Consider the following 26,020-nt stretch of genomic DNA (forward strand, 5'->3'; position numbering starts at 1 on the left):
CTTTCAGCTTATTATGGTGCATATCTATATTATTGTTTAATTAAATGTGTAATTGTTGGTATTCTAGTTCATGTTTTAAATAAAGAAATGTTTGTATTTGTTTCTATTAATATTTTGTGGTTGTCTTCATGGTCAGTTGATTTCATGACATCTGGTATCCAGAATGTTTCAACACCCTACAATTATAGTATTACATACTTTATGACTGAATATTCCAAAAACAAGGGATGCCAAATTTAACTCCTGTAATGTAAGAAAGATGACACTTGATGGTGCCCTTGTTTTAAAATAAACTGAAAATTACATAAGTTAACATTTTCCAGCACATTGTACTAAATTTATTAACAGAAAGGATCTATAATTCTAAGAGCATTGTTGCTTAGTTGCTAACCCTCAATCAGTTCAGACATTTAACTAAAATTGAAGTAGTATTGGTTCTGATCAGACAAGAATGCAGAGTATTGCTAAATATGTTCTCTCCCATCTAGTTCTATCTGAAAATTGCTGGTTTCTTCCCAACAGTTTCACTATTTTAGTCAAGATAACATAAAAATCACAGGAGAGAAAAGGATTGATTGGAACATAGGAACAGGAGTAGGCCTTTCTGCCCCTCGAACCTGTTCCACCATTCAATCTAATCATGCCTGATCTGCACCTCAACTCCATTTACCTGCCGTTGATCCCTATCCCTTCATAACCTTGACTAACAAAAGTATATCTATCTCAATCTTCAAAATTTGAATTGACCCAGCATTCTCAGCCTTTTGGGGGTGAGATTTCCAGATTTCAATAACCCTCTGAGTAAAAAATATATTTTGAGTAGTAACTTGTGCAGACTGTATTCTCTGGTCTTTGTCATAATGGAAAGGGAACCTTAAGGCAGTTACAGGACAAGGACCTTAACTTATGATGAGAAGAACACTTTGACTGCCTCAGGGATGCTGTTTCATGCTGCATTAAGAAAATGTTTAACGGTTCTGCAGTAACTTCTCACGACAAGGTTTCTAGCTGATTGTTACCGATAACTTATGACCATATAAGTTTATTCAACAACTAAAGGTGATTGAATAATCTTCAGCAGCATGTGTTTTTTGATTAAAACATTGAATTGTGCAGGTGAATAGATTTTTTTGGCAGAGGTTAAATTTCGTTGTTACTTTAACATAAATCTATACCTGTTACCTATTTGCTTGTAGATGTTTAAGCCCGTATAAAAATATAATGTATTGTGCCGCTTTTGTCCAGGGATTAGGTTGACGTATAGCTCTAACAACACTCAAGAAGCTCGACATCATCCAAGAGAAAGCAGCCCACTTGATTGGCACCCCATCCACCACCTTAAACATTCACTCCCTCCACCACCGACACACCATGGCTGCACTGTGCACCATCTCACCAAGACTTCTTCAACAGCACCTCCCAAACCCACAATCTCCAAATTCTAGAATGACAAGAGCAGCAGGCATATGGAACACCATCACCTGCAAGTTCCCCTCCATGTCACATACCATCCTGACTTGGAAATATATCGCCATTTCTTCGTAGTCGCTGGATCAAAATCTTGGAATTCCCTCCCTTACAGTACTATGGGAGTACCTTCACCACGCAGACTGCATCAGTTCAAGAAGGTGTCTCACCATCATCTTCTTGAGGGCAATTGGGGATGGGCAACATATGCTGGCCTTGCCAGCGACCCCCACGTTCCAAGAATGAATATAAATAAACGTTATGATGGGCGATCGGGAAAGCCAAGTGCAAGTTCAGGGCTTCACACTCAGTTGAGTCATTGTTGTTATGTGGGTAATCGCGGTTGCTAACTTGCGCTCAGCAAAGTCATGCAGATTAATCTGTTTTTGTTGGCGTTGATTAAGGGAGAAATGTTAGCCAGGAAACGGAGAGCTCAGTGTTTTTTTTCTATAGTTCCATGCGAACAGGCAGATGGCATCTTCTTTTAGCATCCCATCCAAAAGACAGCATTTGCCCCATATGATATTGACTATATGCTCAAATCCTGTAGTGGGGCTCAAATCCACAACCTTCTGACTCAAAGGGGAGAATGTGACCCACTGATCCAATCTGATGGTTTGCAATCCAAATAACTACTGTTTGAGATCATTGGAAATAATTGTGAAATTGCACGTTTAAAATGTTTGTTATTTGGCACGAGAACTATTACAGCTAAAGTGCCCTGGCAATTTAAAAATACAAAATGTTTTTTTAACATTTGCTCACTATGTTTTTAACTTTTTACAGATGCCACCTATTTTTAAACCAAGTTGTTTGAGTTGGTGGTTGGAACATAGGAAAGTTAGGAACTAGAAAAGCACATTTGGCCTAAAATGTACATCCCTTTTAGTAAATCTTGGCCCCATCTCCCTGCCTTCTATCCTTTCTTTCATTCTCTCTTTCTCCAGAACATATTTAGTTGTCTATTGAACCCAATTATAATGTTTGCTTCAATTATTTTCTCTAGTAATGTAGCCCAAATGCCTGTTACCCTTGTGTGATGTAGTTCTGCCTGAATTCTCTATTTTCTCTGCATTTTTAAACGACATTGTGAGTTTAAAAAAAAAAATTTTTTTCAGTGTGAAAATGTGTCTTGTTTCACTTCACTCTCCATCCTTTGTTTTGAAAATGTCTTTAGGCCGTCTGAAACTTTCTTCATAATTCCAAAAACTGAGGGTTGATTTTCTTCTGGCCCCACTGGGTGATTGACAGTCGCAGCATACTGGAGATGTGCCTGGTCTATGTCGGGAAAAGTCTGTCAACTATTCCTGGCTCAGGCCAGTTACCTCCTGGCACAAACCTGGGAAGGATAATGATTTTGGATTCCGATATCGGAGTACAGAAACAGTTAAGTGGTAATGTAATAATATAACAACAAAGAATTGTCACTTTTAATTGTAGTATATTTTTTCCCAATCCCCTCCCCCTTGCCTCGACATGAGTCTGGACAATAAGTATTGGCAATCTATTTGTCCCCGAGGCATTACTGCTGAACACAATTATGTCCAGATTTGAAGTCTGTTATCCAACCCTAGTATAGTTCCACTTTGTGAACATAGTTCCATCAAATGTAGGTCCTGAAATTCCATCAGTATTCCACTGGACTTCCACGGAGTGCCAATGGGAGACAGGTAGAATCTCTGTAGAATTTCAGGGACATACTATTAAACTCAACATATTTTAGTTACAATTAACACGAATTGTCAGTAGGCTCATAATTTGCCAATTTTATTGTGAAAGAAAATTTGGATGTTTGTGTCAGATAAATAAATCCATTTGATTTAGTTTCAAAAATTTTATTTGACAGCACATATTAAATGTTTCTTTAAGCAGTAGTAGCACAATATGATTTGACAAATCTAGTTTGTTACCCATTAATTAAAAGTTACCCATTATAGCAGTATTTGTAAATTCAAACTTGATTGGTGCAAGCTTTCCATTCCTACTTTACTCTCCTCTTCTCCTGAAGGTGCTGACTCATTCGAGGTACAGTTCCATGGATTCCAGCAGCCCTCTGATACATCAATCAAGTGGTCATTCTTCATCTGTGCTTCCAGAGAGTATCATTTGGCTATTTGACTGTCTTGACACCACAGCTAGGCTTACTCCTGTTGCCAGATGATATGCGCACATTCCAACAGTGTTCACTAGAATACTGAACCAAATTAGGAAGCCTGGTGCATTTAAATCCCTACCCCCTTACCCCTCTACCCCCCTACCCCTCTACCCCCCTACCCCTCTACCCCCCTACCCCTCTACCCCTCTACCCCCCTACCCCTCTACCCCCCTACCCCTCTACCCCTCTACCCCCCTACCCCCCTACCCCTCTGTAGCTTAGAAACTATGACTGCCACACTGTTCTCTCTGCCACACTGGCAGATAGATAACTCTGCATGGACCAGGGACAAAACCTCGGATATTCCCAGTCTGTATGGTTCAACAACTTACAAACAAAAAGAACATTGAAAAAATGTTACTCATTAGAAAAATTATTTACATTTGCTTTTGAATAAATACATTTAAAATATCTTAATCTGACCAAAATACTATTGATTATAAACTGAATAAGTAACATTTATGAACACTGAAATAGTTTACATTATGATGAAATGGAGAAAATAGTGGTGCTAGACTAAAATCTAGAAACAAACAAAAAATAGGATTATTGTAATTTCAAGCAGCATTAAAAATGAGGAAGATTGCAGACTCTTGTTAGGTATGAAACAATGGAGAGAGTTAAAGACTAATTCCATATTACCAAAATATACTTCTTTGACATATTTTCTACAAAGATGCTGATACAGAAAAGAACATAGCAATGTTGCACAGATTAAAGATCCATTTGGTAATTGACAATGGATAGCACAAGTTTCTTCCTCATGGAGTTATTAAGCTACAAAAATACACAATTATTTCTGGTATAGTATACTGCTGTATAAGCCATATTTATATGGTAAACCTAGATGAATAGTTGCACAGATATACTTGTGTATTAAAATGATACTGTGGAGACTGCTCAACTTGACAATTGCTTTAGGTAATTGTGCTTTTTAGTTGCAATTGATTCCTCAATGAAGTTGCATTGTTTATCAAATAAGATATGTCCTCAGCAAACTTGGTCAGATTCATAACTCAGGACTGCTTTTCTTCAATTTGGTGTAAATCATGAGGGGCTGATTAAAAACCCTGAAAAAGATGACTGTTTCTCATCAGATGAATATAAACCATTAGCTTCCTCTGAAGGTAGCAGTACATAGACTTGGTCATTTTCATGTAGGTGTACTATAGCACTTCCTGAGGCCTGATCAACATATCCATTTGTATAATCATCATAGGTTTGCAGTATGGATTTTCCATTTTTATATAATGCAACCCAAACATTTGCCCCCTTGATTTGTATATGATAACTAAATTGGTAAAGGCCTGATACTTCACATATAAAAATACCAGATGATGGATCATAGTTATTATTTGAATTGGTCAGTAGTATGTCAAATATTATTGGCTGTCCTGTTGGTGGATATGGCCTCGAAAGAATGGCTGTAAAAGCTGGAATAGGGCTCAACAATCCAGGTGGTGGCTGTACAGATTTTTCTGGCTGTACAAAAATTTCACCAGGTAAACCTGGTGGACCAGGAAGACCTGGTGGGCCTGGAGCACCTTCTACTCCAGTTCGTCCGGGTGCACCTGGTGGCCCCTTTGTTATTTGTCTGCTAACAATACCTGGAGGACCTGATCTTCCTGGATTTCCTGGTACACCATTATCTCCTGGCAGTCCTTGAGGACCTGTCAACCCAGGCAAACCTTTATTACCAGGTATTCCAGCAGGTCCTCTCAATCCTACTGCACCCGGAAAACCTAATGGACCTTGAGGACCATGAGACCCAGGACTTCCTGGTTTACCAGGTGAACCAGTAAGTCCAATATCACCTTTTTGGCCAGCTGGTCCGATCGGGCCTGATAGGCCCGGTGTACCTGGTTTTCCTGGAAATCCTGATATTCCTGGAGCACCACTTGGACCTTGATCACCCTTTGATCCTGGATAGCCTTGTACACCCTGGTGCCCGGATATACCTTTTATTCCTGGAGCACCAGGAATCCCTTCTAAACCTCTTGGGCCTTGTGATCCTGGCACACCAGCTGCTCCCACCAATCCAGGAGCTCCTGGTTTGCCAACTAGTCCAATATCTCCTTTCTTTCCAGGATATCCAGGGTAGCCTACAGGACCAGTCTCTCCTTTGGATCCTGGTATACCTGATTTTCCAACACCTGGCAGTCCTGGTGCCCCTGGCAAACCTTGTATACCAATGTGACCTTTAAACCCAGGAGGCCCTGGTAATCCTGGTACACCAGATGCTCCAGGCTTTCCAATTCCTGTTTGTCCAGGTGGCCCAGGGTGTCCTTTTTGGCCTGGTGCACCAGTAAAACCAGATGGGCCTGGTGGTCCTATTGTACCTTTTAAACCTGGGTCACCAGGACGACCAGGGGGTCCTGATGAAATTAATCCTGCTGGTCCAGGGGTTCCTTGTGGGCCTTGTAGTCCTGGTGGTCCTTTTTCACCAGGAATCCCTGGAATTCCAATTCCCTTTTCCCCCTTCTGCCCGATAAGGCCAGGATAACCTGGGTGTCCTTTTGCTCCAGGTAATCCTGGTGCTCCTGAAGAACCTGCTGGCCCATGTGGACCTGGTTTGCCAACAACAGACAATCCAGCTGGTCCAGAATTCCCTGGAGACCCTGGACTACCTCTTTGCCCATGTACCCCTGGAAGTCCTGGATCACCTTTTAGTCCAGGATATCCTATTCTACCGGACGGTCCTGGTGCTCCGGGAATGCCTGGAGTTCCCTTTGAAGACAGTCCTTGTGATCCTGGTTGTCCTGGATTGCCAGGAGGTCCTGGCAGCCCAATACCTGGCTTTCCTGGATATCCTGCTTGGCCTGCGGGCCCTGGTGGTCCAGGTGGTCCAGGTAGTCCTGGATCTCCTCGTACTGTGAAAATAGAAAGATATACCTTCAATTGTAGTAGTATGTTTAATACAATGTACTTAAGTCAGGTTGATTATTATTCTCTCCTTAATACATTGAAATCTGAAAATTATTAAGACAAGTCCCATTTTATATTTAGACAAATAAGACAGTTTTGGCCAGTGTAAGCAAATTAAAAACACTTCCCTTACACTGGTTTGAGAAGTGAAAAATAAGAATTTCATATCACCATTTTAAATAGGGTAAAAATGAGGGGCAGGAGTTTCCGCTCAGTTGCGCTGCTTTTTTCAGTGCAGTTCAGTCAAAATCTGCGAACCAGCCCTAAAGATCAAAGAATTTCAAGTGCACATTACGCACAGTGCATATTGAGTTTCCGCAATCTTTTGTGCCATTTGTTAAAGCTTAATCAGGTTAGGCTTCCATTAAAGCTTATCTCGAACAATGTGGCATTTAAAATTCTCTTAATCAACATGTAAATAGATGAATAGTTGAAGGATGTATAGTACTCTGAAGTTGCGAAAGCTATACTTAAATCTTGTATTTGTAAAAGAGCAGAGTTGAGGTTTTTTTTAATATTTATATTCTTACTAGATTGATATTTTTAGAATAATTTGTCAGTGTGATCGTAACTATGTTTGTAGATTGTGATAGTTCTTGCCCTTATTAATTATACAGGTTGAATCTTCCTTATCCGGGATTCCCTTATCCGGCATCACCCCTCATCCGGCACCATTCCCGGCCACCAGGTGGCACATGCGCAGAACTCCCGACATTGAAGTCCTTCCTTGCTGTCGACTCCCGCAATCACTGGCCTGATCCACCACCACCGCCCTCACCCCCCCTCCCCCCCCCCGATCTCTCTACCGCACACCAAGCCCCAAGCCAGCCAGCCAGCCCCGATGTCCCCTTGCTCAGTATCTGTACCATCCAATTTAACATGACTTTCCCTTGTCTGGCAAAATCCCTTATCCAGCACAGGCCAGGCTGAATAAGAGAGGTTCAGCCTGTACTTTTATAATGCATGCTCTCATTCATGTGTAACAAGATTGCAGATGTTAGCACTTTCTATTGGACATGCAGCATATATGAATCCTAATTTTATTAGTCACATGTTGGAAAATCAAAAATATTGTCCATAAATCCTGGTGGAGAACTGTCAGTTTTGAGAGATTTGATTCCTCAGTAATGTTCTATTTAATTAAAGGATTCTGCTGATTGTGTTGCAGTGACTCTGACTTGGGGAAAGTATAGAATTAGAGGTATAATAGTAGTTACCATTTCAGTTTAATATGGTCATATTGAATAACAAAGAAGAATGGTGAATTTAAAAATTATTTGTTGTGAGAGGATCAGAAAAAAGCATTATTAATCTATTTTTGTGGAACTTCCTTTGGAATTTCTCCTTTAAGACTCTCAAGTCTGATCGGAAGTGAGATAATTTGGAAGAATACCCATCTGACTGACTGTGTGCACTGATATACCATGTGGTTCCAGGATGAGCATTTTAATAATGGAAGCAAGCTTCCAATGAGAGAAATGCCTGTGATTTGGAGCTTGGAGCCTGCAGCAGCTTCAGGGTAATGCTTTATGGTTTGGAAGGCAGCACCATTGTTTGTAAACATGTCTACTGGCACTTCATGAGGACATAGAACACCCTGTTTCTTCAGTTGGTACTTAGGATTTTTGATGGATGAAGTGAGACACTGGAGGACTCTATTCAGGACAGTTTGTTGTAGGTCCTATAGGCAAGTTGTCCAACAAGAACAGCAGGAACTGCCAACCAATGTGAGTGCCATAATAACATACCACATACCTGGACGCAATGTAGGAACAAGTTTAGTGACGTTACAAGGTCAGCCAAAGGAAAATAACACACTTCCATTCTATTAATTTAGTGCCCCTGTGACAATTGCAATTAGCTCCTCCTCACACTGTCTTAAATGTCATTTAATCTGTGCTGTGGATGTCCATTACATCCAGGGTGCACTTTTCTCCTGGAGGTTTTCCTTCACTTGCATCCTTGAATGCATTCAGGCCAAAGCAATCCTCCCATCTATGGTAACTGCATGACTCTATTTAATTTATTTTAATTTGTTCTTGAGATATGGATAACATTAGCAAGGTGCACTTCTTGCTCATCGCTAGAAGGTGGTAGTGGGTTGCCTTTTTGAACTGGTGCTGCTCTTGTGTTTCCACGGTGCAATTCCAGGAGATTGATCAGGCAACAATGAAGGACCAATGATGTATGTTCAAGTCAGTATGGTGTGTGACTTGGAGGGGAAGATGGAGATGATGTTGTTTCCACAACATTGCAACTCTTGTTATTCCTGATGGTCACCAGGACAGAGAGTTGTTGAAGATGGGACATTCTGCAGCCTCAGTGCACTGGTAATGGATACCGCAATGATGGGTACCAGTCATGTGAACAGGCCTGCCATGAATTGCGTTGAGCTTCATGAGTATTCCATCACACTCCTGACTTGCTTCTTGTAGATGGTGGAGAGACTTTAAGGGAGTAGGAAGCGAGCCACTCATTACAGAGGACCCTGCCTCTGCCCTGCTCTTGTACCCACGGTGTTGATATGGCTGATCCAGTTAAACTTCTGGTTAGTGGTAACTCCAAGACTTTGATTGTGAGAGACAGTGATAGCCGTGCCGAATGACATTATTGGGCTTTCCATGTTGGAGATGGTCAATATCTGGCACTTAAGTGACATGAATGTTACTTGCTACTGTCAGTGCAAGTTTGCATATTATCCAGGTCCTGCTGTTGGCTGGCATGGGCTGTTTCATTATTGGAGGAGATGTGAAGGAGCTGAACACAGTGAAATTGTCAGCAAACAGCTGTACTCCTGACTATGGCAGAAAATGATGAAGTAGCTGAAGATGGTTGGGTTAAGGATGTTGCCCTGAGGAACTCCTGCAACGATGTCCTGGAGCTGTGATGATTGGCCTCTGACAATCACAGCCATCTTTCTTTGTGTTGTATAAGAATCCAGCACTGGAGGATTTTCTCATTAACCCCCTATTTACCTCAGTTTTCTTAGGGCACTTCGTTACCATACTTGGTCAAATGCTGCCTTGATGTCAGGGGCAGGTACTCTCACGTCTCCTCCAATGTTCCCATTCAAAATTCCATGCATGTGTGTTTTTTTCAATTTAAAAGCTGGCTCACAGGCTGCATGGCTGCGCAGCTTAAAAAGAACATTGGACTCCTGACATTCAGTTCTTGGGTCCATATCCGGATCACGACTGTGATGAGGTCTGAAGTCGAGCAGTTCTGGCAGAACCCTCACTGAGCGTCGGTGAGCAGATTACTGGTGAGTCAGCTAACCATAAGTACATAGCCTTGCAGGATGTTTGTTCAACACTGCAATACACCATGGAGTGTGTGGTTTCACCAGTGCCAGAGGCTCGAAGGCCAGTCTGCGATTCTCTCAAGTGTTTAAACATCCCCCTTTTGAATCCAGAGGTGACAAAAGCATTTCAGTAACGGTAGATGTGAGGAAATGTACACGGTGCAGGGGAGGGTGATGTTGCAGAGGTGGAAGTAAGTGGTCTTGATGATGGATATGGTGTAGGGTTTGAAACTCCGTTCTGGGTCAAACAGGATGCTAAGGTTATAAAACTGTCTGGTTCAGCCTGAGAGTCTGGCCAGCAAGGGCAATGGAATCTGTGGCAACAGAGAGGAGTGGCTAAATGCGATGCCTTCAGTAGTTCCAGTGTTCAGTTAGTGGAGATTTTGACTTTTCCACAACTTGATGTCAGACAAGCAGTCTTAACAGCATACTGATAATGATGTGGTTCAGACAAGTGGTGGACAGGTAGATATATTTGTTGTCAGCATACGCATAGAAGCTGATGACTCCACATTCCTGTGGATAATATCACCGAGGAGATGGAATGGAGCCAGGGTGACATCTTTGGGGGAATCCAGAGGTTAGAATGGTGGCAGAAGAGAAGCTACTGAAAATCTGCTGGCTACATTTGGGACAGGTAGAAATGGAACAATGCTAGGGCAATCCCATGGAGTTGGAAACCGAGGAGCGGCTATGGAGGAGGATGGCAAGTTGGACCATGTTAAACATCAAGGAGCGGTTGGGGAGAACAAGGAAGAATAATGCACTACAGTCATGATGGATGCCATTTGTGATTTTAGCCAGGGCAGATTTCATTTTCAGCTGGTATCCTGGAATATTGCAGAGGTGCCATGAACCATGGTTCCAGAGGATAGCTTTGGTGGCCAGAGGCCACCTTGATATTTGTCTTTGTAGGTCAATTATTGGTGGTACCTTGGAGTGATTTAAAATGAAGTCATTATGACTTATGACATTATGTCTGTGAAACAAAAATTGACTTTCATCAGACTTTCACAAGCGAGCTGAACATTCAGAGACACAACCCTTTCTGATTTATGTAGATAATGGAGCATGTAAGGCCACATGGGTGTAATCCAAAATCCTGAGACCCTGCCATTTGGTTTGCACAGCCGTATGATACTGCTGCTGGTTGTCCAAAATTGGCCCTTAAATAAACAGGGTATCTGCCGCATGCTTTATTCATCTGTGTACTGAGTGAGGATCGACTATTGCAGTTGATGTCGCCAATGACACCTTTGAATGATGTGGAGAAGACATGCTTGTGGATGAGTTTGGCTGCAGGTTCCTCTTGCAGCATTTGACATAACTCAGTCTCAGCCTTCTTTATGAATAGCAGCTTGCGAAAGCATTGCTTCTGACAGTTTTAGGTGGATGCATCTCAGTCTGTAAATATGGGTTTGAGGGTAGGTGCATCTCTGGTCCAGTCCAATTTTTCTTGGATCCTTTTGTTGGTCATCCTTTTCTTCCTTCAAAAAGCACCGATATAGGGGGATTCCTAAAAGGAAATATCTTGGTTCTGTTGCAGCTGTTCAGAAAAAAATTGATTTTTTGCCAAAAACACCTAAGTGGCAGCCGCAAAACAGTTTAAATAATTAACAAATTTACTTAATTTGTGGAAGGAATCCTCTTACCGCATTCTTTAAATGAGCTTTCACATGTCTTCAGTCATTAGCAACCCTGGATGCTCATTTTACATGGGTGGGTACACAAATTCGTGTCAGGCCAAAGCACTTATTGGTCCAAACATGATCAGTGAGAATGGTGATCTAAAACCTCCAACTATTCTTAATGCAAATTAAAAAGTGCAAAGAACATCTTAAAACTATATACAGCATCTTGAATGTCATTATTTCAGTCCAGTTTCCAATCCATAAATCCACAAGAAATTTTATGGACGTCTAAATGGTGGTGTAAGTACAGCATTAACATGTAAAATACAGTGAGGCTGAAATTCAAGCACGCCAGAAAGCTGGCACGCCTATGAGTTTTTGCCTCGTTTTTCCGTCGGGAGCGGTGAGATGGCCGGCCAATAGATTTTCAGGACTTAGTAGATTTTTTTAACATTGGAACGGAAGTCAGTCTTAGTGGGGGCGGAAGTGTGGTAGTAAGTCACGCTGAGGGGCGGAAATTGGGGTGGGACCCAGTCTCCGCCGCTGTCACTCAGAGGCAGAGCGGTGGTGACAACACAATGCATGTGTGTCACCACCCTCTCTCCCCTCCATTAAAGGGGAGAGAATCGGGGATTCTTTAGCTTTGGCTTCTGGGCCACCAGGGAGGATTTCGGCCGGGTCAGCAGCCTAGCACCCTGTTGGCGGCCCAGCCGAACCCGGGGGAGCAATAATACGGCCGACATGGAAGTCGGCAGGCAAAAAAAATAAGATGGCTGCCGTGGCATTTGGCCCACACTTTAATGGCCGCTGCACCACCAGGGCAGAGAGAGAGCAGACAGGGTGCACCGACAGCAAAAGCTATTGGGGGGCACCGTCCAACGGCTCGTGGATTTCTTCAACTAATTTTGAGGCGGATTAAAATGGTGCGGGATAGTGGCGGTGCACGCTTTGATGATGTGCTTGCGGCAGTCGGCAGCAGCGGGGCAGAAGTGGGGACAGGCCGAAAAATCTCCGACCTGAATTTTGGTTGGGACAGCCAATGGACTGCAACGCAGCGGCCACTCGATTCCGCCACAAAATGGTGGAAATGGGCCTTATACCTACCCTGAATTTCAGTTCCCGCATGTGTGCCCATCAAATTCCCTACTGGAATTATGTGTGCGATGTGCTAAATGGGCAGAGATCTGGTGTTACAGAGCTCCATTTATTTTTCTAATCAATTATCTCTGATTTATATCTGAAAGTTGGTGATGGAATAAACTTAGAATGAGCATTTATTTCTACTTTTGTCAAATTGTCATAATACTAATAATTAACTGACATTGCAACATCTCTGATATGCAGTGTTACTACATGAATGATAACAAAAATATTTCTACAGCTACACGAGTGGTAAAAAGGAAAGATTTACATTAATCTCCCTATACACAGTGTTGCTTCTTACCTGTGATACCCTTCCCATTGTCTTCAAGGCTCTGGTAAGGATGTCCTTTCAATTCATAACCTGTTTTGGTGAAACAAATTCTAAGTTACATGAAAAATAGCATAACAAAATTACATTTTTGTGTGAATAAAGACCTAAAATGTAAATAATTTCTACTACATTGGAATTCTTTTAATAGATTGCATGCATTTCAGCATATTGATGTTGCATTTGCATTTTACATGGACATATTCTAATTAATATAAAAGTTATTTTTTAGAAATATACTCGAACAACAGTGCTCAGATAAATTAATGAGTTTTATTTATTTTGCACTCAAAATGATTTTAACATATTTAGATTTTGGAACCATGATAAATTTTGCATTTTGTTCTGATTTATAAACAGAATATTCTCTTCCATCTGTGGGACTTAGTATTCTCCGATCAACACTGCAGACAAGCTAGAATCTCACAGTTGCTTGCCCATGCTGTTATTTAGCTGCTTTCCAGGAGATGTGCAAGGGTAGGGCAATTCTGTGTGACTTACTAGAGAGTAAACATCTGGGGACTGAAAAATTGAGGTAGGGGAAGGGGGGTACATCCCAGGCTATGACATGTAAGCAATCTTCTGCTGCCTGGTCACCACCTGCTATTCTTTTGGCTAAAAGTTGAGACTGAGATAGGCACTGATTAAACTGAATTTTTTTTTAATGGCAGCATCATAGCAGCAGTTCTAGTAAAATGGACTTTGCTGTGTATGTCGCTCTGGGTGCATGTCTAGACATCTTAAATATATGATGTGTGTAATGATATTTCCCTTGCTGAGACCAAATGTATCATTCTACTGCTGTCCTGATTGACTAGCTAATTCAGCACAGACCTGTGACTTTCCTGGGTCAGCTGCACCCTGGGTAAACTAGCTGAGCCATTGAGTAACCATTTTTGTGGGATTTCAATTATGCCCATGTGATCTCAAACAAAACTAATAACAAAGAATGTGATGCCATGAGCTCCTGAAGGATTTCTGTTTGCATAACCATAGTAGGTCATTTTCCTAGTTCGAATGAAATACAGTATAGCAAGTCTTTTGTTCAGGGAAAGACGTCATTATCTGTAAGAAAGACCCGGTAAGACTGGAGGCCTAAACAAGCCCTGATAATGTTGTTGGTGTGAGGCAAGGGCCATTTTAACTCTTGGACATCATTCAGATTTGAAGGACAGGCTTCCCTGCTAACCACCTGCATAATTGGACAGTCTGCCCACATGGTGCATTTCTTGACTGTATATAAAGCGAGGTTGCATTCCCTATTTTCTTTTTCTTCTAGGGCTTTTTGAACACACAAAGTTTCTGCACAAGAACAGACCTCGGAGGAGGACAATCCCTCCTGAGGATGTACATGGCAGGTGCTGCACTCCTCCCAGGCACCAGATCAGACACTGGCACTTCCCATGAGTAGATCGTGAGATAAAAGGCTCTCCATGAGGTGAAACACCCAGAACCAGTGGGCAGCAGCAGCTACAGGTGGCAGAACTAGCCCAGGAGAGACGTCGTCAGAAGCCAAGGCTCTTTCCCAGCTCTACTGAGAAGGAGAGAGATGAGGAGAAGAAAGCCACTGGCAAACAAACAGCTATATAAAGTATCGGAAGGCAGGCCAATGAGTTTTATCACCATGGCTGAATGTGGAGGAGTCCACATCCAGCCTCTTGATGGCATCAACACTCTGTAGGCTAGCACGGTCATCTCCAGAGAAGCTGCAGCTGAGCGTTCACAGCGGGAGTCCATGCTAGTCCGCTCTGCAGCTTTGGTGGCTGCTCACAATGGCTGCCATGCAGTCTCTGGGCTCTACATTGGAGGAATTGGTGGATCGAATGGATAGGGGTTTTGAAGAGGTTTGTCGCTTTCTGCAATCTACTCTTCCGCAGATTTTTATTTTTTCGTTCCTGGGATGTGTGCGTTGCTGGCAAGACCAGCATTTATTGTCCATCCCTAATTGCCCTTGAGAAGGTGGTGCTGAGCCACCACCTTGAAGCGCGCCAGTCCTTGTGGTGAAGGTACTCCCACAGTGCTGTTAGGGAGGGAGTTCCAGGATTTTGACTGAGAGTCTATGAAGGACCGGCGATATATTTCCAAGTCAGGATAGTGTGTAACTTGGAAGGGAACTTGCAGGTGATGGTGCTCCCATACGGCTGTTGCCCTTGTCCTTCTAGATGGTCGAGGTCGTGGGTTTGGGAGGTGCTGTCGAAGAATGGAAATGATGAGCTCCATCACCAAGGGAGTGGCAGTGGTGCAATGGGGGCAGCAGTTGCTGATCTCTCTCAGGTTGTCAGCACATCTGCACATTCGCCTCTCAACCAATATTCACCATAGTACCAGAAAGTTAATTGGTCCAGACTGCCCGGGCAGCAGCTGACTTGCAGCAGTTTGCGACCGGGCTTTCATAGGCATGAGCACCCAGAAGTCACGGCCACGAGCATCTCAAAGGTCCCACATGAGGAGCAGCAGTCTTTCACTACCTCTGGTCAGGCCAGTAGGGAAGCACTTTGTAGAATTAGGAAACCTTCTTCAAAGAAAAACACTATGAGTTGATCATACAGCTGAGAAATGAATGGAAGGCATTTATTATGTTTGGCATTTATCACAGAGACTATCCTACAAAAAAAGTACTTAATTGACAGTAACGCGCTTTGGGACTTCCTGAGGTTATAAAAGTCACTATATAAATGCAAGTCTTTTTTTTAGGAGACCAGGGATGCTTTTCCTGAGAATGGGAAAATTAGAAGTTGAATGAACTAAAATTGCAGTTGTGCACACTCTGCCAGCTGTTTTATTGCAGCATGGGCAGAGCTCAGATCCATTTTCACTACTTTGGGGCATCTCTAAAATTAAAAATAAATGAAAAATATTACCCAGACTAAAAGTAAACCAGTAACTTCAGCCTGCATTATACTACAGAGTGCAGCTGCCTCACTTTCTTCATCGTGTAATTAGTACAAACCACAGCAATCTCAAATAATTGTTTCCAAATGAGATGAAATCTTACCATGGCTTTTTGTATTATAGGGTGATTGGTTGTATCCTTTATATCCTATTCCATACACCAGGGTAACAGACATGAACACCAAAAGTACACCAATTTCCTTTGAAATCATATTTGCAGATAGAATCTGTAAAAGTGTTAATGGAAGTTAATTTATAATCATTAACAGAAGAAATGATGTAGACTACCTTGACAAATATTCAAAAGGATAATAAAATTCAATGTCAAATTGAATGTCTGAGACGAGCAATAAATTGAAAACTGTTCCCTCTTTTGTAAAACCTATGTGATGGTGATCTTGAATATTATTGACAAGTCTTGTGACAAAGCCACATTTAAGACATAATGACTGGACCGTTCCACCGATCATGTCTTTCTTAGTGTCCATGTTTCAGACTGTGATGTTGAACAAACACAAACATGCAGAGAACTGCATTAGGAGAATGATATAAATGTAGTAAGTCAATGGAGACAAAACTAGTGGAAATCTGGCACCTGGCTTTCTTGCATGCTAACATGATTAGAAATTGAAGTACAACATACCAGCATATTTTGTCTCCTGAACCGTATTGCAGTTTAGCATCCCCAATAGATTATCCCCTGAGATCGTGGAACCTCTGATGCAGAAGTGCTTTCAAAAGGATAGATGCTGGCATTTATATATGAGAGACTCCTACATACACAGCTGTAAATTTTAAAACTCCTCCCTTTAAATGGAAGTAATAACTATGTTATTTTCTTTTAAGTTTTAAAAGTGTATCAGGTTGGTGGTTTGTTGTGGTTAGTTGTCTTCTTTAAGATTGGTGTCCAACATGACCATGCAGACAGTTTTCAAAACCAAATGTGCGATAAATGTTCCAAAGTAAATTCAGTTCATATTTCGGAAACTTTTTAAGAACATTTTTGATTTGTTCAAATTCGGAACACTGAAGGACTATAAAGCAGCAATTAAATACTTTCTACTTAATAATAAAACTGAAAATATTCCGAAGTTTTTGATTTTTTTTATCCAAGTGAGTTTTAAAAAAATACTTAGCAACTACATTGTACCTTCTGCACCCTGGCTGATCAGAATACTTAAAATAATCTGCCTTCATCCACATTTTTTACAGGCAAGTTTATTTGGCAATTTTTTGTTTAATTACTTGAGATCAACTAAAATTACATAAATTAATGATTTAAACAAATGGTGATAATGAAGGCGTGATATGCAGAAAGTTTGGACACTGTAGGGAAAAGTGAATAGAGTACTACTTCCATTATCTGGCATAATTGGCCAATCACAAATGATCACATTTTGGTCTTCCATGTATGGTAAAGCAATTAGCCTAGGCACAGAATGAAGACAAGTACAAAATAAATAACATAAATTTAATTTAATCTTTCTTGGGTTGCTGAGGTTGAATTATCTCAAGCAGGAGGAGAGTCATGTTAGTCAGATGTGCAATGAGGTGACATTCTACAAGACTTTGTCTCACTCGAGTTTTGGCTGATAAACGGGATGGCTGATAATTGAAGTGTGGAACAGTATAATGTGTCATGCAAAGTTGATGAAGGTAAGTCAAACAATGGTCAGGAATGCAATACTGTGGGTGAGCCTCAAGCAGTTTCCACAGTTGTCAAACTCCTGATTGCGTTCATTTTAAAATACTTCAAGTTATCTGTTATGTTCTATAACAAGTAACATATTTTATATGGAGAATAATGATGGATGGGAGTCAGGTCCAACCACCAGTAGTGCCCAAAGATATATGGCCTAGATTACCTGTTGCAGAACCATGGTAACTCATTCATTTTAAATGGATTACTGTTGACGGTACGGTTAACGACTTGGGCACTGCATCCAATTTACAGTTTCATAGCTTTCGTATTGAAGTAATAATTTTGGATATTTTGTATTCGATTGCTGCAAGAAACCACCATAATTACAGTTACTGAATCTTTCTATAAAGCTTTGCATCATGTGGTAGGAAAGAGGTCCTTTGTAACATTATATTCTGGACCAGGCGTCCAATGCGGCAAGATTACAGGAAATTAATGTCAATGCTTTGTTTTGCAGCAGAAAAAGCCCAGAAATATGTTATATGGGCACTGTGAATAATTGTTTCATTGTAAAGTGTAACAAAGCAGTGTACCACCAATGTACCATTCTCTCTGTAACTTGTACCCTCATTCTCTGACAGTAATGCATACCATTGTTTATTCTGTGCATGTACCTTTACTGCACAGTTAAGAGTTTTGTTCCCACTATTTAATTGTTTTATTAAGGAGCCATGGTTGAAAAAAAGTAAAGGAGAAAATCAAGTAAACCAGGAAGTATTGAGTAGTAATGCTAAGCCTGAAGATTGTAGGAGGTAGAAAAAAAACTGAAAGAGGAAGAATTTTAAAGTCCTGAGAAAGATTGAGTTAGAGGGGGAGACGTAATGAAACTTGATTTTAATGGAGTGATGATGCAAACTGAAGATGTAGGGAGGAGGAAGAGTAGGTAGAATTATGTGTTTTAGCTTAAGGGGAACTAGAAAGAAAAATTTACAGGAGTACTGACCATATTGGTTTAACGAGCTTTACAGAAGTAAATTTAAATACCATTACAAGAATGAGTCTTACATATTCTGAAGTGCTTTTGATTCAAATGCAGTAACAATGGCAAATATAAGGAAGAGATAGTACTGTAAAGATTATTTTCAGTTTTACATACAGTATTAAGTTTATTTCAAAAATAATAGCTGATAGTGGTATATTTGTCTTCGCCAAGTAAAATGAATTCCCATTGCATAAAATTGAACATACAGATTTACAGGAATTTAAAGAAAAGTTATCAGTCAATTTCCAGATGTTGATCTAGTTTTCTGAAGACAATTTGGAGCAATGAGATCAAATATAAACTTTACACACCTGGCATCTGGGTCTAAATCAAGCTCAGCCAGCTGGATGAAAATATCTTCTCTTTAATGATGCAGAAGTTCAAAGTGAAATGGGTTTTGGTTGTTTTCAACTAGTTTTATGTGCTTGAGTAGATTCCAAATTACTGATAATTTGGTCCTGAATTAGCAGTATCACTCAGAGACACCACAAGTATGTCTAGTGTGGCAAATGGAATTGCCACATTGATGCAGTGGGTGGTGTAGTTTTGAAGTTGGCGTAATGGATGTTGTTATGTCATAGTGGAGGAAACTTTCCATTACATCAAACTTTACATGCTTGTCCAGAATCCCATGTATAAGATGAATCTTCCTCTCATTTCCAAACAAAATCCTGAAAAAGAATCAGTATCACCTACATAGAAGATGCTATATAAGTCACCATATCGTCCCATAAAATGGGAAATTTGATTTTAATGCTAATTATCCCACAACCTGCCACTGCTGTCCACAGACAGGAGTGAGCAAAGAGGAGTGGGTGACCAAGTGTTTGATAGAGAGGGATGGGAGACCAGGAGCTAGGGGGAGGTAGTGGGAAAAGGCAAGTTGTTGAGTGGCACCAGAGGAGTCTAGAATCGAGGAGTGAGGGGGGCTGGGCCAGCAGCAGGTGAGTCTGCACCCGAGAGTGAGCGACAACAGCATCGGAAACAATGCTTCCATATAAGGCAATTCCTCTACAACAACAACTTGCATTTATAGAGCACCTTTAATGCAGTAAGACATCCAAAGGCACTTCACAGGAGTGATTATCAAAGAAAATACGACTCCGAGCCACATAAGGAAGTATTAGTGCAGGCTTGGTCAAAGAGAGGTTTGAAGGAGGTTTTAAAGGCGGGGAGAGAGGCAGAGAGGTTTAGGGAAGGAACTCCAGAGCTTAGGGCCTAGGCAGCTGAAGGCACGGCCACCAATGGTAGAGCGAAGAAAATTGAGAATGTGCAGAGATCTCGGAGGGTTGTAGGGCTGGAGGAGGTTACAGAGAAAGGGAGGGGCGAGGCCATGGAGGGATTTGAAAACAAGGAGGGTAATTTTAATTTCTAATCTTATACATGGATATACAGGTATTGCATGGATTCTGATGCACACTACAAACATCACTCACTTAACGAATCAAAATATTTGCAACAAAAAAAAAGGTTAATAGAGTATTTTCTTGTTTTCAGAAGTTTTGATAAATGTTAGCTGATTATTCTTCCTTGACGACTTTGGGCATATTATTCTATATGAATGGATATGTTTTGCCATTATAATAACTCAAAGCCAGAACACAGGTACCTCTGGATCAGTGCTCAAAACTTAATGCGTTACTGAAGACAGGATCTGATCAAGGCTCAGTACAAAGGAAGCATCACTTCCTCACTTTTATACTCCACTTCTGATTACTTTTTGTACCTGTGCTCTGGCTTTAAGTTATTATCATGGTAATACATGTGTGAAACCATCACGCATTATTAAATGTGTATATATATATTATATATAAAACAAATGTATCGAAGATGCTACATTATCTAGTGAGTAAATTAAAAAGGAAAAAAATGTTAGATTTTACACTTGCAAAATGAATCAACAGTTGGATTAAAAATCATACATGATGTTGACAATGAATAGGTTAGAGCATTTGTACCAAATTAGATTTTAATATGTGATTTTTAACAAAAATGTTCACCTGTTTTTTTTAAAATGAGTTAGTGTCTTATTAAAATAGCAAGGAGTTTTAAATAAGAGCATTAACAAAAATCACTTATGTAGCGCATTTAATATGAAAAAATTGTCTCAGGTGTGTGCTAAAAATTTCAGTTCGGCCTTAGATAGGGCTCAATTTTCCCCGAGCCCGTTTTCTAGCATACTTGCTTGCCTGAGTTGCGCCACTTCATTAAGTCAGTAGAAAAAAATCTTCGTACTTTCGCTACTGTTTGGCCTCTACTCTGCAGCCGCGCAGCGTGGCCAGTTGCCTCGGGTTGTGGAGCCTGCGTTCTGCGCTGGAAAAATGTGCCGAGATATCTGCGCATGCACGGTGGAAAAAAGTGACGTCCCTGACATTTCTGAAATGGCCGCACATGCGCAGTAGCTCTCCGTGTGCCAGAAGCAGTGCTGTTTCTGTCGGCGGGCAGGAGTAAGATTGTGGGCCGGCATCAAAAGTACGGTCGTGGCAACAAGGTTAGTCATGGAGAAGCGGATTCAGGAGGACCCTGTTCATTCCGGCCCCACAAGGAAAGTAAACCAAAGTTTTTAAAAAAACTTACCAGTTTGGGCTTCTTCTGGTTGATTTGCCGCCGCTCTGTGGCCCTCGATGCCAGCCTGTTCGCTCCCTCCATCCCCCCGCCTCCCCCAACCTCTACGTTGACTTGCCGCCACTCTGTGGCCCCTGATGCCGGCCTGTTCGCTTGCTCCCCCCACCCAACCCCCCAGCCTCTACGTTGACTTGCCCCTGCTCTGTGGCCCCTGATGCCAACCAGTTCACTCCCTCTCACCCCTAGCCCAGGCCGAGTGGCTTCCCGGTGCATTCTCCCGCCCCTAGCCCAGGCCGAGTGGCCTCCCGGTGCATTCTCCCGCCCCTTGCCCAAGCTGAGTGGCCTCCCGGTGCATTCTCCCGCCCCTTGCCCAGGCCGAGTGGCCTCCCGGTGCATTCTCCCGCCCCTTGCCCAGGCCGAGTGGCCTCCCGGTGCATTCTCCCGCCCCTTGCCCAAGCTGAGTGGCCTCCCGGTGCGTTCACCTGCCCCTTGCCCAGGCCGAGTGGCCTCCTGGTGCATTCTCCGGCCCCGAGCCCAGGCCAAGTGGCCTCCTCCCTCCCAGTCCCAGCACCTAACTACACCCCTCTCTCTTTTCCCCCCCACCCCCCCATTTTCTTTCTCTCCCCTTCTTCTCTCTCTCTTTCCCCCTCCTGCCCCCCCCCCCCCCCCCTTACCTTTCCTGCTGCTGCTGCTGTCCGGGCATCTGCTGCACTTACCTGCGCCAATTTCCTTTCCTGTGCCGATTTCTTTAACTCTCCGCAAGGGTTTTCTCGAGTGGCGACATACGCTGGCCTAAGTAGAAATGGGGTAACTATTAGCTGGCCAAAGTTGTCTAAATGGCCAGAATTGGTGTAGGTGGCTGGTAACGCTCCCTTTTGAGCAAAAAAAAACTACCCTAAAAAAACGTAACTAAGTGAGTTACGCTGGTGAAAATTGATTGGGGAAACTGGGGATTTTTAAGTTAGGCCAGAAAAAGCAGCCTACTCCAAAAAAAACGGAGCAAATACTGGGGAAAAATGGGCCCATTGTCTCTGTGGTTCAGTAGCACAGGACACTACTGTTGTAAAATTGTTGTGAAGCACCTTGGGATGTTTTACTACGTTAAAGGCGCTATATAAATAAAAGTTATTACTGTATGTGGGCCACATGTCTTGCATTCAGGAGTGCACGACTAATCATCATCTAAGGCAATCCCTCGAATGAGGATGACTTGCTTCCATGAGAGTTCTCGATGTTTCAATGAAGGACCCGATGTTCCAGTCTTGAACTCCAGTTGATGGGGTGGAAGATGCCTGTGCGTGAATTTTTTTAACGTGTAGTGACCGTTGCACATCAGCCACCACACGGGCTTGACAGAGCTAGGCCTTTATCCAGTGGCAAGGATTACCCAGGACAACTGGAGACCTGCTGTGCTGCACGGACCTAGTGCGCGCGCATATTGCAGTGTGGGCAGGTCCATGCTGCTCCAGGGCCCTCAGCTCTTCTGGGCCCCGTAGCCTCATTCGCCGCACCTTCGCCATAATGCTCCAGGGCCCAGTGCTCCAGCTCTATTTATAGCCCCGACCTGCAGGTCGGGACAGCCCATGATGTTCCATAGCAAGCCAACTATACTGCCACTCTATCACCATGGTGTGGGGATGCAACAAGAAAGTTTTGGTTACAGAGCTCTACACAAGCATTTTTCAACCCACGTATATAGTATTGCAGCAATACTTTTACCAATTGCCTTCTAAATCAGTAATAGAAAGGCAGTAAACCAGCCTATCTTTGTTTAAAAAAGGTACATAAAATGCAGGCTTCACAAAATTAACAGAACAAAACTAACAATGTAAGGCCAAATTGCTTAGACTGATAATGCAACACTGCTGCTGTATGCCTAATGTTGAACTATTGGCAATGGTGCTAAAAAGGTGCAGTATAATAGCTGCCATTACATTCATTATATGAGCTAAAGGCACTTCCAAGCTTACTGTCCAACAGCTGTAATTGTACATCACCTCTGATGTGATTTTCTATAGTCAAATTTCTACCTTGTTCTTGATACTTAATAATTAACATTGTGCTTATAAATAACCATTGTGCTTATTAAGCATCACTTGCAAAAAAGTGCCACACACTTCAAAATATTTGATAAACATTTTCACACTCAAAAACCTCACTCTTCCAAAAAAAAAGTTGAAAATTATTTGTTTCGCAGTGACTAGTTTCTTTCCGTAAGAAGCAGAGCTGATTTTCTAACTTTTGCAGTAGCTATTCACTGCTTAGTGTCAGCTTTAAGCTGTTTCAAAAGACAAGATATGTTATCATCGTTCATTAATTTATTTTCTATAAAGTTAATCCACTATACATAGAAAAACTGAATATTCCACCGAGGCAAGCCTTCGAATGCAGATGAAATGCCAGTAATTTTTATATATTTCTTAACCATATATTTATCACCAAGATAAAAAATTGAATGTGAAGGAGAATTAAATATTAAAGCTAAAAAAATGGCCCATTAAATGCTAATTTTCACAATGTGCTCCCCTTCCTTAAAAATTCCCACTACTATTTCAAAAGCGACATTCCATGCCTGTGAAAAAATGGTGGGATCATTCTTTAAGTACAAAGGAAAAAAAATATCCGCCAACAGCACGACTGCAAAGGAATATCTTAAACCTTTATTTGAATGGTAACTAAAGCAGAACAGCAATTTTAAACAAAGTATTTTTGAAATGATCAGAGGAACTCAAATTAAGCTTAGGCTCAGGCTCACTCAGATCTGTAGCTTTTTGGTCTTGTGCCTGGAGATGTCTTACTACATTAATGTGCTACATAAATAAAAGTTGTTGTTGTTCTCCTCATCTCTAAAATCCACAACCTACCCGAATCCAAAAGGGGACGGCACTCTATTTAACCAGTATCAACAATGAGAGCAGAGCAACATAATTCTGGAATAAAATTTAAGAGCCAAGATTCTTCTAAACTAGGCTTTAAATACAGGACAGACTAATTTATTTTTGGCATGTGTGCCCCATTTTGCATATGGCCCAAATATAAATTGAAACACCTATTTTGTGGCTTCTCATCAAAGCATGTTATATTCATAAGATGCCTTTAGAATGTCATTAAAGGTATTTTCTTTGTTGATGACATTAGCTTTAACAAAGCATTCAACTTCCCAGCTGAGAAGACAAGCAGTGGCAAAGCCAATGCAGGTAGAGACAGAACTGGGCATTTTATCTTTGAATAATTGTCGAGAAAGATTAACAGTTATGCTGCTATTAAACGCTACTCTGAAAGGAATATCAAGCTCTTTTCAATTAAAAATATGGAGCTCCTTTCAAAATTCGATCTAAAACCTTCTTGCTCTTGAACTCAACAGTCCAAATCCATATAGACCAGAGGAATGAATAAGACTGGCTTATTTATTTTCTAGAGCCATCTCTATTACAAAGTCAGGCAGCCACTCTTCATCCACATCCCAAGAACAAAAAAAGGAAAATTCCCCCCTACGAGTTTACCAAGGTGAACTTATCTACAAGCAACAGTGTGCTTGCCTTCACTGATTCTCACAAATATATGCACCTGTATGCTTGATTATCTGTTGCATCTCTGCTCTACTCCACTAATTTGCTCATAGTCTAAGCCAAAACTATCTTTTTTGAAAGATAGGTTTTTAAGCAAGTGGAATATTGATTTACACAGACTCAGATAAGCCCTACTATCCAAGCAACTTGATCATTTAAAAAACAGTCACCATAATTGCATTGATACATTACACAAAACATCCCCAATAAATAGCAGTCAGAAGCATCTAGATCAATCATACCCTGTCACAAATTGCACTACAAGCAAGATGCAGGAAGAAAGACTTACTGCCAAAATAAATATATTTTACAAAAATTTCTACTAACTCATCCTCCTCAGTTGTCTGGTTTTCATTACGTTCAAAAGGTGACAGACTCACCAACAGGGCTCCTTTTTAAAAAGAGATCAGTTAACATCACAGATTGGATCAAACTGGAGGCATACTGATCTGCATGGCTCAATTACATACACTGCAGTGCCATTTACCCATTGAACATGTTAGCTGATATTGTTAACAGTTCCCTCTCCTCATGTACTGTCCCCTCCCCTTCAAATCTGCCACCATCAAACCCCTCCTCAAAAAACCCACCCTTGACTCCTCTGTCCTTGTAAACTACTGTCCATCTCCTACCTCCCATTCCTCTCCAAAATCCTTGAACGTGCTGTCACCTCCCAAACTTTTGCACATCTTTCCCACAATTCCATGTTTGAAGCCCTCTAATCAGGTTTCTGCCCTGCCATTGCACTGAAACAGCCCTAATCAAAGTCACAAATGACATCCTACGTGACTGACCGTGGTAAACTGTCCTTCTTCGTCCTTCTTGAACCAATCTGCAGCCTGCCCAATAGCTAATTATATAGTAGTGTAACTCACAAGCGTAACAATAATCTACCCTTGTGATCTGAATCGGGTAATGGCTCAAAATTTTCTGGAACGTGCCACATTAGTTACACTTTTTCCCTTACCATTCAGCTTGAGAAATGTTACCCTGTAAATTGCTGGAAGTGTGAGCTGGTAAAGATGCAGAGAGGGTACCTGAGACCTTTGTGAACAACGGGATCCAATAATCTGTCCCCTTAACCAATCAAATTTAAAGATTGAGAAAGAAACAGAGGAACAATGGAGAATTAAGGTGAATTAGAGTGGGTGAATTAGGGTTAAATCAGGTGCAGAAAGAGAGAGAGAGCGAGAAAGAAAGAAAGATACGATTAAAAGGGAGAGAAAAAAGAGACGGAAAGGAAAGAAAGAAATTTAAAAAAAATTAAGAACATTTCTAACAACAATTTACTATCTGTACAAATGAGACTCCACATATCAAATAATCTCCTTTCTGGTCTGGAGAAGTTGATTGGCACTGC

General features: G+C 41.5%; 2 protein-coding genes across 2 annotated transcripts in view; one reads left to right on the plus strand and one right to left on the minus strand.

The window, feature by feature from the left end:
• Positions 1 to 26,020, plus strand: part of nt5dc1 (5'-nucleotidase domain containing 1) — a 796,921-nt gene that overhangs the window by 201,878 nt on the left and 569,023 nt on the right. The gene's annotated exons all lie outside the window — the stretch shown is intronic.
• Positions 1 to 26,020, minus strand: part of LOC139266982 (collagen alpha-2(IV) chain-like) — a 160,909-nt gene that overhangs the window by 18,837 nt on the left and 116,052 nt on the right. The window contains exons 10-13 of the mRNA XM_070884621.1: positions 15,946 to 16,069; positions 12,924 to 12,983; positions 4,681 to 6,492; positions 3,830 to 3,949 (exon numbers count right to left, since the gene is read on the minus strand). Coding sequence (XP_070740722.1) covers positions 3,830 to 3,949; positions 4,681 to 6,492; positions 12,924 to 12,983; positions 15,946 to 16,069 — 2,116 coding nt within the window. The remainder of the gene's footprint in view (positions 1 to 3,829; positions 3,950 to 4,680; positions 6,493 to 12,923; positions 12,984 to 15,945; positions 16,070 to 26,020) is intronic.

Source organism: Pristiophorus japonicus, chromosome 7, assembly GCF_044704955.1.
Source record: "Pristiophorus japonicus isolate sPriJap1 chromosome 7, sPriJap1.hap1, whole genome shotgun sequence".
Lineage (NCBI taxonomy): Eukaryota > Metazoa > Chordata > Chondrichthyes > Pristiophoridae > Pristiophorus > Pristiophorus japonicus.